This window comes from Clinocottus analis, unplaced genomic scaffold, assembly GCF_023055335.1.
Source record: "Clinocottus analis isolate CAN_PGR_092001 unplaced genomic scaffold, fCliAna1.0.p SCAF_13, whole genome shotgun sequence".
NCBI classification, from domain to species: Eukaryota; Metazoa; Chordata; class Actinopteri; order Perciformes; family Cottidae; genus Clinocottus; species Clinocottus analis.
This window is the reverse complement of record NW_027175854.1, coordinates 17,232,155-17,246,076: the sequence shown is the minus strand read 5'-3', so window position 1 is coordinate 17,246,076 and position 13,922 is coordinate 17,232,155. Positions and strand designations below refer to the sequence as shown.

Genomic DNA, 13,922 nt, shown 5'->3' with positions numbered 1-13,922 from the left:
TAAGTTAGCTTAATACCAACAGTGCCACAGGACCGTGTTTCAGAGAGATGTGGATTTAACCGTGTGGTAATTTTGGATCATTTCATTCATGTTGCGTCTTCGTGAGGGGTGTTTGTATTGTTATGTCCAACACATTTACATCAATGAGGGAAGGCTAAATAACAGAAATGCATCTCTGTATAATGCAATATAGTTACGACGCTCTCCAGATTAATCAACATCTTGAATGAACCTTCATGAAGGGAGGATTTATCGTCGTTTTAGACTGCATTAGTTTCATCTGGGTGTACCTAATAAACTGAAACTGAGTGCTTATCTACTGACAGCCAAGACATCTTGTCAGCTACTGAAATTATTAAGAAAATAATTATATATTTGTAAGTATCACCTGAATGGAGATTTGCAATTACGTACACTGGCATGCCTCTGCATACATTAGTAGTATTAATGTGAGGACATACAGTTTATGTCATGATGAGTACAAACATCACAGTATGTTAAAGCTGCACCGAATGAGTCTCTTTTATCTATTCTATTTGTCTACAGCAGGATAAATTATGTTTCATGGAAATAAACCGGATTAATCTGAGAGAACCAACTCAAGCAGATAAACTGGCTCATGTAATATTACGTTCCACAAAAGCATAACCTGGACTTGAAAACAGGCATTTTCTTGCATTTATGATTGTATGCGATTAATTTACTGAGCAAGTTTACCTCTTTTTAGTGAAGAGAAGCTGGACACAATGTTGTTTTCAATCACTTTGATTAAAAACGTGGATCAGAAGAGTTACGCAAATTGCATTTCAAGACATCCGTCTCTGAGATCTCTGAAGCCAAACCAGGCGGCAAGCTTTTGGTTCTGTTGAGTGAAGCCAATGAAGCGTCTTCAGCCTGCATTCTCTCTCCTGACCACCAGGGGGCGACTTATAGAAGTCTAGGAGAAAATGACTCGATGTATTCCCTCAGTAAACATTTAAAACATGAGTTTGTGTCTCAATCTCTGCCTTCAAGTCTTCTTCTATACAGCACGATGTTCATTCAGTAAATTATGCTCATTTAGAGTCAAACAGACCATAAAGCAGGGGACGCTTTAGGGGCGGGGCTACAAGGTGATTGACATGGTTGTGGTGGTTGCAAAAAGCCAAGATGGTGACGGCCAAAATGCCGAACTCTAGGCTTCAAAACCGCAGGAAACAAAGCAGAGAGATTTCATTTGGACAATCACAAAAAACGATTCAAACCAAAGTAGTTCCAATGTAAAGTGTTTTCAGGGACCGATGTACATTTAAAACAAAATCATGGCTTGTACATATGTTTAAGTAGCTTCATAGCAGCTCGAAGCACAGCTGGTCCCTTCAGTTAATATCTACTGCGGGTAAACACACTCAAAGCAGTCAATTAGAATATACTGTATATTTTCAGCGCGTACCGGCGGCGTGCATTTTCACCCTTCCCAAGGCCCTCGGCTGTCTCCGAGGCCATTACAGGCAGCCCCGTCTCCGAGCACGTGGATGCTGCTGCAAGGCTTTGTGCATTCTCCCACCAACTTCCCCCATTAGACACAGCTCCAAGGTAAACTACATGCACCATCAACAAAACTGACACCCCAATCTATGGAGTTCATACACCGCCTCCCCCCCCTCCCCCCCGACCATATTATCTACCCTGCGTGACAAGCCGGTAATGGAAAAATCACACTAAGCAAATGGTTCTTCTAATAACAATAAATTTCCTATAAAATTATGAAGGGCCCAAACCGTTTCCTTGCATCTATTTTGCTATGAATTCTAATTAGGGTGCCAGAGAGGCAGAGAGTGCTGGGTCATCACGCCAGAGACAACGTGCGCCTTTTTGATTGATGGCGCGGCGCGGGGTCGGCCTATCCTCCCTTCGCTCCCGCTCTCTTCCTCCTCCCTCCCTTTTTTTCCTCTTAAATTAATGGGCATCTCACCTAGCCCCCTGATCATACTACACGCCGCTCCTTCCAGCCTCCGCCCCTCCTTTCGGTTCTCATTTCAATTTTGCAGAAGGTGCAGGGGGGTGTGGTGGTGGGAGGGATCGATCATTTATCTTGTAATGGCTGGATAATAGATCCATCACGGTAAAACAGCTGCACAAACTCCTATGTTGTCTCTGTCATCAGGCCTTTCCCCCATCTTCTCTTTAAACCACCCTGCCTTATAAGCAGCTCGCCGTGTGTCACAGCCATTTAACCAAACGGGCGCATCTGTAAAGGTAAATGTCAGGCGGCCGGGACGGCGACACGGACTGGAACAATAACCAAATGTTTCCGTCTCCTGCGGTGACATCGGCTAACGAGCGTCTCCCTAAATTAAGTCACTGCTTTGCAGTCAAAATATTCATTAAAGATGTCTGGAAAGCTGGCAGGAAGGTGTCTTTTAACAGGACGTATTTTTGCGGGACAAGCTCGGGTGTAATAATAGACATCAAATAATATGTTAAAATAAGATTCATTGTAAGAATGAGGTGAAATTAAGATAGTGCTGCTTTCCAGCTGCATAGTCTGAGGATATTGTGTCTGCAAGAAGTGGATTAGCAAGAATTTCTGAGTACGAGACATGAGTTTACAGAGAATACCCAAAATGCATTGCAATTCTTCATAGCGTCACAGACGGTTTAAATAATTAACCGTTGGACAAAATTATTAGAAATGTTGGCAAGCGACGTGAAGGTTACAGTGTTTTTCTTTGCAGACGCTCATACACGTAACGTGGAAAACAAATTTAGAACTAAAATGTTTAATAATTTGCCGAATATGTAGATTTATATTTGTGACACCCGCTTTGCGTCATTCAGCGGTAAAGTCGTGACCGATGCGTGAACATGTGATCCACACAAATATAGTGTACAAATATGTACAATACTCAAAGGAAATGGAAATGGCAGCTACAACCGGTTCGCCGCCATGTTCCTGTGACGTCAGGCGTGTTTATTGTCGGCGAAACGGTGGATAAATCTCTGACCGCTCCGCTGCATTTCTCCGTATTGTTCCCCCACCAAATTCTGAGTACAATGAATTGAAGCATTAGTCTTTAATCCAGTGGGCAGCGTGCAGCACTGATTGAGTAGTTAGCATGCAGTATGTAATACGCAAGGACACTTTGATGGAACCGAGGCGACGTTAAAAAAGTAAATTCAGGGCGTATCTATTGCCTCCACACGGCTCTCAACATGGCGACTGCTGAGCCGGCGGCGGGTGACTTCATTCTATTCTCAGGGCGACATCGACCCTCTGATTCTTTAGTCGTGAAGAGTTGTTTGCATATTAATGCTATGAATGTCGTACAGGTAAACCCACCAGGTATACAATATATGTATCAGAGTAATAGATGGCCTCCCGCCCAATGTTGGATCAAGCCCCCGCGTTAACCTGGAGTCAATTAATAGCCTATTATTTATGCAATGTTAATTCATACTAGCTTATTTTATTATTTATTGAATTTCAAACACCTCAGCAGAGCCAAAGCAATCAAGTTAACAGAGACAATGAATAGGAAAACATATTATTAATGAAATACTTGCACAAAGTTGCAAGAAAAATAGCAAAAACTAAGTACTCTGTCAATTTTATTTTTTTGGTCTATTTGTTTATTTTCATTATTTTATCCTATTTACTTAATTCTCTGTGTTTTTGGTTGGATGTGCTACACAGCTGCTGTGCTATTGTTTCAAATATAACACGAAGTTGTTTTTACATTTTAATCAGATTAGTGTTTTGGTGCATTTGGGTAAACCCAGCAAGAGAATATATATAAATCTAGAATAGAGTATATTGTGCAGGAATGTATAAAATGTTGACAAAGGATTGTGCAAAAGTTCCCAGCATGAAGTATAATGCAGCCAAGAAAGTATTTTCCTCCCTTCATCCCACTCACACAGCTTTCTGTTCAACATTTGAAGTCTGCAGGCACAAATTGAGAATAACCCTCATGACATCATCAGCGGTTATTCTCTCAGACTTGACAAAACCGCTGCAGACACAGACATACAGAAGACATTTCTGTATTTATATATATATATATATATATATATATATATATATATATATATATATATATATATATATATATATAGTCTGTGCAGACTCGTGAACTGACCTTTGCTATGTGTGAAATTTGAGATGTTCCCTTTGCGTTAAGCTAAATGACGACGGCACTGAAGGAGCACCTTTACATGGAAGATCAGCATATATTTTTTTAAAAAATGGAAAGAACACTGACGATCTTCTATATGCTAAAAAAAAGAAGCTTTCCATGTATGTTTGGGTTTTTCACCATTTATCACCAACTGATAGTGCCCTCTCTCTCCCTCCACAGCCTCACAATGTGAGCTCCAATAGGGGGAGAAGTCATCTGTCTTCGTTAGCGTCTGAGGCTAAATATGCTATGCATCTGGTACCGGGGTTTCCAACCCCAACCACAACCCCCCCCCTCTCTGGCCTAAGCCGCTTTGTTTTGTTTGCATAATGACAGGTATACGCTATGAATACATAATCGAGGCAAACTGTGCATGACTCGCACGTACAAGCGCGGCGTACTCTGCATTCCCTCGCCAACGTCTGCATATTTGAAATTTGGCATTTAAACATCGTCAGTATTCACTGTGACCTGCTCAAATGAATGAGCTGCCGGCTGACTTCTAAATGGGCTGTTTGTGTGTCCGACTGGGCCTAAACACAGAATTTAAGAATCCGACTCATTTACGGTCCAGTTGTGCAAGAGAGAGAGAGAAAAAAAGAAGTTGGCCTTTGAGAAAAATTAAGCTGACACTAGCATCAGTGGGAAAATTCCCACCAAATGGACACTTAACAAGGAGCATCTGAAGATGTGTGGGTTTAAGTGGGTGTTAACAAACCATGGCATTGCCGAATGAGCTGTGGGACGGGGAGAACCGCTTGACTGCGGCGCCCTCCAGTGGTCGCCGTGAACCTCACAGAGGAGCTCAGCCGGTACTTACGGTGCTTTTGTCTTTCAGGAGTTTCTCGATCACTTCGATCAGCTGCTCTTTCTGGTCCGGATCCAGGCTGAAGACGAGGGAGAGAGCGACAAAACTGTTGACTTGAGGAATGTTAACCACTGGCAGAACATGAACACTTGATGGACTCGCAAATTAAATCACGTCCTCACGATGCAGAGGGTCACATCGTAGCTCAATGAGCATGTTTTATGCTCTGACCTTATGTATTTATAGAGGGCAGTGAGAAGAAGTGGGCAGTGACTGCCATGGAGTAAACTGACTAAGCGATATACGTCTCGTTATATTCAAATCAGAACAATAGTGGACGCAAGAACTGCAGGAAGCTTGTGTGAAACAATGAATTTTTAACAGATTATTTCATTTCAATATTGCATCACATACTTTTAATGCATTTCTTTGTCTGTATTCCGCATTTTTTATTCGATTTTCTACCATCATAAAAAAACTAATAAGCTTCTAATTTTGTTTCCTCCTCACCGAGAGGGAAGAGTAAAGCCTCGTCCTCGTCGTGCCTTCACCCTGTGAGGGTTTTCTAAAAGTTTACGTCTAAAATAATGATCCAAACTTGTTCTCTTGACTAATATGAATGAAATACTGAGATATAAGTGACTGTTATTTTAAGGATAAATGAAAATAACCGTTGTTATAGTGCATCATATATACTACATCGTAAAAAAGGTGAGATTACGGACAAGGCTCTAAAAAAAAATAACCACCTGATATCAACCTTACATATCAAAATATGCAACCGATCCAGTCAAGTTCAGTTTTACTCGTTTGCTCATATTTGAAGCACTATTCAGTCGTTCTTTGATCCACGGCAGTCTGATAAAAACGAGATAACTGCAGGGCAAAACCCCTTGAATCAACAAGACTCTACTCAGGAATGGGTGGGTGAGGTGGCCGAGCTGACGGGGTGCAGCCGCTGCGTCTGAGCTCGCGTTGCAGCTGCAAAAAAAAACAACCCTGTTACCTGTAGAGCTTCTGGATCGCGTGGGCCGACGTCTTCCTGACGTACGGGGACATGTCGGCCGCCGCCTCCTTGATGGCCAGCATCATGATGGGGACGATGATGGAGACCCGGATGCTGGACAAAACCCTCAGCGCGCTGGCCCGGATGAACTGGTTCGGCTCCTGCCACGGAGATGCAGGAGAAAATAAAACACACGCGCACACATTTGTGTGTTGCATTGAATGGAGACCGTGTTACAAGACCATGTGAGTTATGATGAAGAGAGAAAGGATACCTTCAGGGCCCGCTGGAAGGTGCTGATGGACAGCAGCGCCAGGTCCTGCTGCTCTTCTGCGTACCTCACCAGGTACACATACACAAGCTTCTTTAGCTGAGAAGGACAATCACATCAAACAGCAATAAATTAAAGCAGCTGTAAGGGGAAATCAAAGCAGCACATTGGGAGGTGCGGTGTGAGGAAACCAGCTGCGTTCTAAAAGTTCAGCAGGTTTATGTGCAAGGTTGTTTATTACATCAAAGAGTGCAGCTATAAAGACTAAAATGAACAATAAGGAATGAAACGTCAGGAAGCGTGTCCTCTGAGTTCAGTTCTTCTGCGGGGACATTTTAGTTTATTATTTCAAGGAGTAGAAAGAAAGCTGTCCCGTCTCGGTGTCTCGAGCCGCAGACTCAACTCTGGACTTTCCCGTTGTGGCGTTATTTGCGTCGCTGTTTGCCGTTTATTTGCGTTTTTTTACAGCGCCACGCTCCTTTTTCTCACAGGAAAGCCTGAGATAATATTTGTCCGGCTAGCCGACGAGTTTAACTGGAGGCCGAAGGTTTGCTCGTCTGCTGACTCACATCAGCAAGTCGAGGGGGGGGAAACTACAAATGCAGAACTAGCAGAGCGGATTTGAGCCTTGAGGAGTGCAGGCTCATAAATAATGGAACTGGAATAAAACGTGGGTCATGAGAAATTATGATTTACTTCAGGAAGTATTTATAATTTCATTCTGGAGCTGATTTAAGGTGGAGGTCAGGGTTAAGGTTACATCTCAGGTACAATCACCAAGAGTTTAGTTCGTAATCAGCCCCATGCTTTCTAATGCGGCGAGTATTGACCTGCAGCAGTGCACCACAGTTCTCCATCATCGTTCTGGTCATTACCGCTGGAATTAATGGCATTACTCACTATAAAAAGGGAGGCACAACCCATCTGCCCTCAAGGATCTGGTTTCTTTGACCACAAAGCACCCGACTGATTTCATTTTCAAGCCTGCGATTAAGGGCTCTGCAACGTGCACGGCAGCAAATGAGACTTCATCCATCGCATATTCTCTCTTCTTGTCACTTTCTCGTGCATTCAAACTGCCCAAAAATGCCACAGCGTGCGCACAATCGCGTACGGCGCGTGTGGTGTTGAAATGGCGAGCGGCGGCGATTAAAGAAAATAAAGCGCGCCGGTATTAAATCACGCGTACGTCGGTCAATAACCTGCATGCTCTCGCGCTGTTTTCTAATTAGCGCGGATCAATGGCTGCTCACGGCGGCAACGAGAGAAGAGAAGAAGGTAGGGGAAGAAGAGGAGAGGCCATTTTTAGAGAGGTATGCTAAAAAAAAAAAGGTGAGTAAAGTGTAGAGGGAGCCGAGAGAGAGAGACTGGCTCTACCTTAGCAGCTGGTGTATACGAGGTGGGAGAGAGGAGACGTGACTGTGGGCTCTCTGCTGCCAATTACATCCACCCACCTGCTCCACCCCCCCTCCACCCCGCCAAGAGTTGCTTCGGCTGCATGCCTTGCACACCAGCGCCGGGCTCCAGGCCCCCCCGCTCACACGCTACCTGATTATTCCGCCGCTGCTAATCAATATTCACAGCCTCTGGGCATGGGAACCCCTCTCGAGCCGTTGCTTAGTGTTTTGGTCATTCGCTGGAATCGTCTGAGCACAAAGTCTTGCCATGATTTAGAGGATGTATTTTACACAGACACACAGTTTCTTGACGGTATTTGTTTGTGGCGTTGCTGCTGCTGGAGCAGAGTATGATTTGTGATACTACTAGTTGTGCTGCTGTTGATTGAAAAGATAATATCACCTTGTTTTCATGTTTTTTGAAGAGTCAAAACCTAAATATAAAATGAAAGGGGATCCGGTCACAGCCGGGTAAATCTGTGGAGCCGACATTATCACAACGAGAGCTGCTGTTATTGTTATGTTACTTATTTCATCACTAGTTTAAGTGACTTAATTCCAACTTTACCTTGTGAGAACTAGAGAAATAGAAATAGAATATTTAGTAGAGAATTAATAGAAAATGTTCCAACAACAAAAAGGAGGGGAGGGTTTAGGGCAAGAAGGAAGAGCTCTTCTTGGGCGGCCAATGACTGCTTTAATCTTGTGTTTATTTGTTTGTCAGTTTAACTTTGTACACAAAGTTAAAGAAACACAAACGAAAGAAAAAGCTTTCCACATTAGTTTCCACATGTTCTGGATGAGGAAGTGCTCTTTGTAAAGTCACGCAGGGATCACACGTGCTGATGAATCACAACAACCAACTGGAGTAAAGATGACAACAGCAGTGATGGTTTACACTTCTTAATACCGTCATACCTCGATGTTCTTGCTCGCCACGTTCTTCACCACAGCGGGAAACAGCTCGGATGCGTTCTTCCCTTGAGCGATCAGCTGAAAACAAATGGAACGACAGACAAACGCACTTTCATCCAGCTGTCTTTGCCACCGTTTGCAAACTAAACAGCTGAGAGAAGACGTTTTTTAAAAAAGAACGTGTGTGATTTCCCAAGATGCACTCACCCCAACCACCCGCTTCATGGCCTCCAGTTTGAGCGACTCCTTGTTGCTCTCCAACATCTCTTTAAGGTCTTCATTCCTGAGGACAGAAAAACAATGTAACTTACAACATTAGTGGACAAACTCAGCGCCGCCGCAGAAACAACTGAATTAATCCGTTTCAGGATCAGTCGCTTGACCAAAGGTGGTGTGAAAGCTCCGTGTGCACAACATCTGCGTCGGCTTCCCAGATTACAGGGTCACGTCGGCTGCTGTAGACCAAACATGATCCCAGCGGTGACACTGACAATGCACCGAATCAGAGAGCAAGGACATCGAATCTCACAGAGACTAAAACACGGAGAGGCAACGTCCAGAGACAGGATGTGTGATGGATGCCGACCCTGAACCAATAGCTTCAAAACTGATTGCAATCAGACTGAGCTGCACTTTGTTTTTTAGCGCTATCTAGCAAATGTTAGCATGCTGCCGTTAGCGCTTTCCTCAAAACAAAGCTGTGTTTAAGAAAAAGATTCACAGAGTAAGGTTGCTGTGATCAATAAGCCGCCGATCGATATCAGTATCAGAGTATGGTCCGATCGGTCGTCTCTCTGAAGGCCGGTCAGATGGCGCAAAACAGGCGAGAAAAAACCTCATTACGCACCACAAGTTGTGTTTCTAGAGAAAGTAGAATTTTGTCTGTCCAATATATAAACATTCATCAATTCACGACACCTTCCAATCATATTAATTTGAATACTTAAACACGGTGTTGTTAGGAATAGTATCAATGACGCTACACGATAAATAGAAAGCTAATTCCAGCGATCGGTGAGCCGCCGCAAAAATCCTGATTGAACCTTTTAGAGTCGAGTTTTGTCTCAATTGCAATAACGTGTTGTGAATACAAAATATATCAATCATAAAAAATAAACCGTTGCAATTAATTCTTCTCAGATTGTATTATACTTTTTGAACAACAATCCAAATCCTTCTGAAACTTATATCTAAAAGATATCTTTATGTAAAGTACTAAAGAGACATTCACTTTTAATGTTTTCTCTAAAAAAGACTCCAGCTGACCGACATAACGAGGAAACAACCTGGACCAAAGCTAATGCCAAATAGGTTAAAAAAATAAAATAAAAGACCCATGTGGGTGATGTCACTACAGTACCCGGCTTTGTGCGTGTCCTTGGGTGTATTCTGGGTGTGTGTGAGGGCCTGCTCTTCCTGACTGAGCCCGGTCTTCAGAGTGAGCTGTAAGTTCTCGGCGGACATCATCGCTGTCCTCATGGCTCCCGCTGCCTCCGAGCGCAAAGAGAAACCAACATCCATGCCGGCTTTAACTCCGCGGCAGTCGGAAAAGAAGAAAAAAACGCTCAACAACCAGAACTCGTTCTGTGTGTGTGTGTGTGTTTGTCAGCTGTCTCAACAATAGAGTCCACAAGCCCCACTGGCTGTGTTTCAAGACACTCAAGAGTGAAACAGATAATTACTTTCCTTCAGGCTGTGTGCCCCGTTCTCTCGGCTTTTTATTTACAGTTGTCTTCTCGACTCGTTCAAAAAGCTGTCAGTGCCTGGTTGGAGAAGTGGGAGAAGAAAAAACACACACACTGGCTCCACTGGCTTTGTGCCTGTCATTCACGACTTTCTTCCTCTTCTCTTGGGCAAAAAAATAAAATAAAAAAAGTCACAAGATGCCCCGCCAGCTCCGCTGAAGGGAAGTCATACTCGTGCTTGGAGCGCTAGCAGTCCACTTCTTCAGAAACTACCTGCCAGTCAGATGTCGTCGACTCTTTGTTAAGTTGCTGCTCTGTTCTTCCTGTACTTGTAGATTTTCCTCTGTCAGTAAACGTGGATATCTCACCTGCCTCCCGGCTGTGATTGTGACTCGTTCTCTGTGTGACTGTGGCCACTTCCCTCGAGGGGAAAAAGGAGGGCCTTATCTACACTGGTGGGTAAACACACAGCAACTTTTCATCACCTCCACAGGCACAATGATCCACTCCGGCTCGACGGGGCATGCAGCGCTGTGCCAACCGGACAGGCCGACGTCAACGATAACGGCGCCAGACTGAATGTCAGGAAATACGCTTACAGATGTGACCGCTGCAGAACTTGCTTCAGACTCTTTTTTTGTGAGACGCCGGTCCCTTTCACAAGTCAATAAAGAAATCACGCCATCAATATCGAAGCACCTTTGACATTTTTAGCAGGTCGGTGCAAAGTTTACTTCTTGAATAAAAACTACAAAACTCCTATTTGTGACTTAATCACAGATCTCAAACCTTGAATTAGTTTGAAATAAAGCAAAATTACAATAAACCATTTTTTTTAAAAAGCACAGTTCTTATAATGAATAATTTATATATGCAGTCTAATGACAGAGCAGACAATCCAGTATTATTAAAACTGACACAAACTGACTTCTTTTGGGACGCCTGTAGGCTGCAGAAACAAGCTAAACACAACAGCGACATATTAGCATTAAGTTGAGATGGCATATATTTTTTAGCAAACAGTTGCCATAAACATCCAGTAGACATTGAGCAGCATTATCATTTATCTTTCTGGCCATGTGTCCTCTCTTTTAGCTATGTTTTTGGTACGTAAATTGTTTTTTTTCTGTGTTTACCAGCTGGTCTCTGACTGGGTCTGTTGGTTGAAAACAACACTATAAGAGTGGCGAGTTAGAATAAAACAGTAAAGTTCAGCGCAGGAAAAACATCTAAAATAATAAGTTTGGACCGGTATCCTGATGTTTCAATGCTCTCCATCTCCACACACCAAAAAGCCAAACGTCTTCCTCTTTCTGGCTGATGATGAAGGTTTTTTTTCCCGTCATGAGACTTATTATAAAATAATTTACTCATGGCAGTTTCCTAATGAATATTTATCACAAATGCGCCACATGTGTATCCATCTTGTTTAATGCCATGATGTTATATTTCTGAAGACAAAACAAATTGGATTTCAATGCAAATTTTTGTTTTTGAAGATTCTTTGTCAATCGTACATATAAGATCTATATTTTGCTTTTTCATCAAAAGTCACCCGAGTGAAGTGGGAGGGACAGTTGGGCTGCATTGTTGTCAGCAGATATTTTGAATTTCATCATGTAGTTGTAACACGTGAGATAATCAGAAACAACTGGCGATGGATTTCACAGCTGGATATTGTGAAACTAGTTGACAAGGTCCATATTATCTCGTTGTTGATGGAAACCCACTCTCTCCAACTTATCTAAAACTAAATACAACGCATCCAAACCATTTTGCTTAGTTTTTCAACTATAACTAACTATCACCAACTCTAGTTTAGTCAAAATACCCATTAGTTAAATGTGAAAATAAACAGCCTCTACATGTACTCTTTATTACTTGCTCCACTGTACAATGTTGTAACTTCTGCCAATAGATGAGAACAGAACGTAAAAATAGAAAACATAAACAGGGGATTCATGACAATCAACCGAAATAACAACCCTGTCATGAAAGATGAAGTTTAAAATAAAAATCCAAAGTTTTAAAGCAGCTTAAATGCAACTTTTTATACATACAACCAAACCACTCAGCGACAGTGAAATATCTCTTGAATCTCATGGAATAAATTGGTCACATGTTTCTGGCATAGAGCTTTCAGTCAGTAAGAAGACGCCTTTAAGGCAACTAAAGTGCAGGAATGTTGCCTTCACATGTGACAAACACGCAGGAGCTTCAAACAACAAAAGCTATTGTCCTGAAACAAGCTTAACTTTTAATTAACAAATATGCAACACACCAAAATGCTTAGGAGGACGAAGCTCGTCTGAGACACAGATTGTTTAAAACAGACTCGGTTTACAGGCTTGGTCTTTGTGAATTGTGTCAGACGGACAAACAGAAGCATCATTCATGTCTTTATATTTTCTGGTCAACCCAGTTTGGCCTAGATGCCGGGAAACATACGACCTAGCCACGTCAAACTGAGTAGATGGTCATGTGAGATGGATTAAGAGGTTCACTTTAGCAATACTCAGCAACATGTTAACCTGCTGCAGAGATCCCTCACTGCAGTGTGACCTCAAACAAATGTTTGCCAGCATTACTTGTGAGAGTTAACAAATAAAAGCCTGCATTTTGTGCAAAAAATACCGACTGAGCACTTAAAATCTACCCCTGTGAAGCTCTTGTGGTGTGATGCTTTCTTTAAAACACTCAGCGGGCATCAACCCAGAGAAGCTAAGCTGCATAAAAACCTTGCTTTTTACAAGAAATTACAAAATGCAGAGAGCGGTTGCACTGATGATTGGCTGCCCTCCAGTGGCAGGTTTCTGAGATGAAACTCAAAAAACATGCTGACAATCCAGTTTCAACTTTTATAGTGAAAAATTAATTAAACATGGTTCTGACGAGCTAACCGTGACGTGAAGTTAATATAGGAACTAAGAAACCTCTTCTCCTCTAAAGTATTTCTCACAGTTTCACCTGGAAAACACCCACAGAATTTAAGCTCTGAATATGTAAATTCAAGTACAGATCAGTCCCTTCCTGAACTTATCAACAATTGGGCCAGATAATGACAGAGAGGCTCGTTGTACCATATGGAAATGATGCTTATAAACTCCTACTACATATGAATACAACTGCTCTTCTTTGAAAGAGCCTAAATCATAAATCCTAACAAAGACATTTTCCTTCAATACTTAATTGTCTTAATTGGTTGGTTTTGTCACTGGTTTTAATGATGAAGGAGTTAATTTGTTGTACTATTCAATATAAGTCTAATGTACTAATGTGCTAATGTATAAATAACCTCTGAACAACATGTGACACTGATTATAAATAAACTGCTGATCACAAGTAGAAACATATCCCTGCTAACAATTACATCTACAGTCATCAATAAAGTTTTTTTTAATGCTGAAGATCAAACACACCCTCAGAAACTAAAAGACATTTTACCACAGTATCATAACGCATGAGGTATTGTATCATTTCCATATGGTATGAACATGTAGTCTGAAATTATGTTGAATGCACATCAAAATCATAAGTGAAACAAAGTGCAGAATAGTTTAGTTATATGTTGTTTTTTAATATTTAGGAGTAAAACAATTACTTGATTGTCAATATGTGGATTAATAGAAATTAAACCAGAGATTACAATACGACTTCTTCAATAAAGTAAGAAGCTCACT

General features: G+C 42.0%; 1 protein-coding gene across 2 annotated transcripts in view; it reads right to left on the bottom strand.

The window, feature by feature from the left end:
• Positions 1-13,922, bottom strand: part of ap3b1a (adaptor related protein complex 3 subunit beta 1a) — a 49,807-nt gene that overhangs the window by 34,525 nt on the left and 1,360 nt on the right. Inside the window, exons 1-6 of one of the 2 annotated variants that reach the window (XM_068574410.1) lie at positions 9,918-10,121; positions 8,765-8,840; positions 8,561-8,635; positions 6,249-6,344; positions 5,975-6,135; positions 4,981-5,047 (exon numbers count right to left, since the gene is read on the bottom strand). In XM_068574410.1, the coding sequence (XP_068430511.1) occupies positions 4,981-5,047; positions 5,975-6,135; positions 6,249-6,344; positions 8,561-8,635; positions 8,765-8,840; positions 9,918-10,078 (636 nt within the window). In that variant the 5' untranslated portion in view covers positions 10,079-10,121. Of the gene's footprint in view, positions 1-4,980; positions 5,048-5,974; positions 6,136-6,248; positions 6,345-8,560; positions 8,636-8,764; positions 8,841-9,917; positions 10,122-13,922 lie in introns of those variants that run through there. The other variant, XM_068574411.1, reaches the window with a different exon arrangement.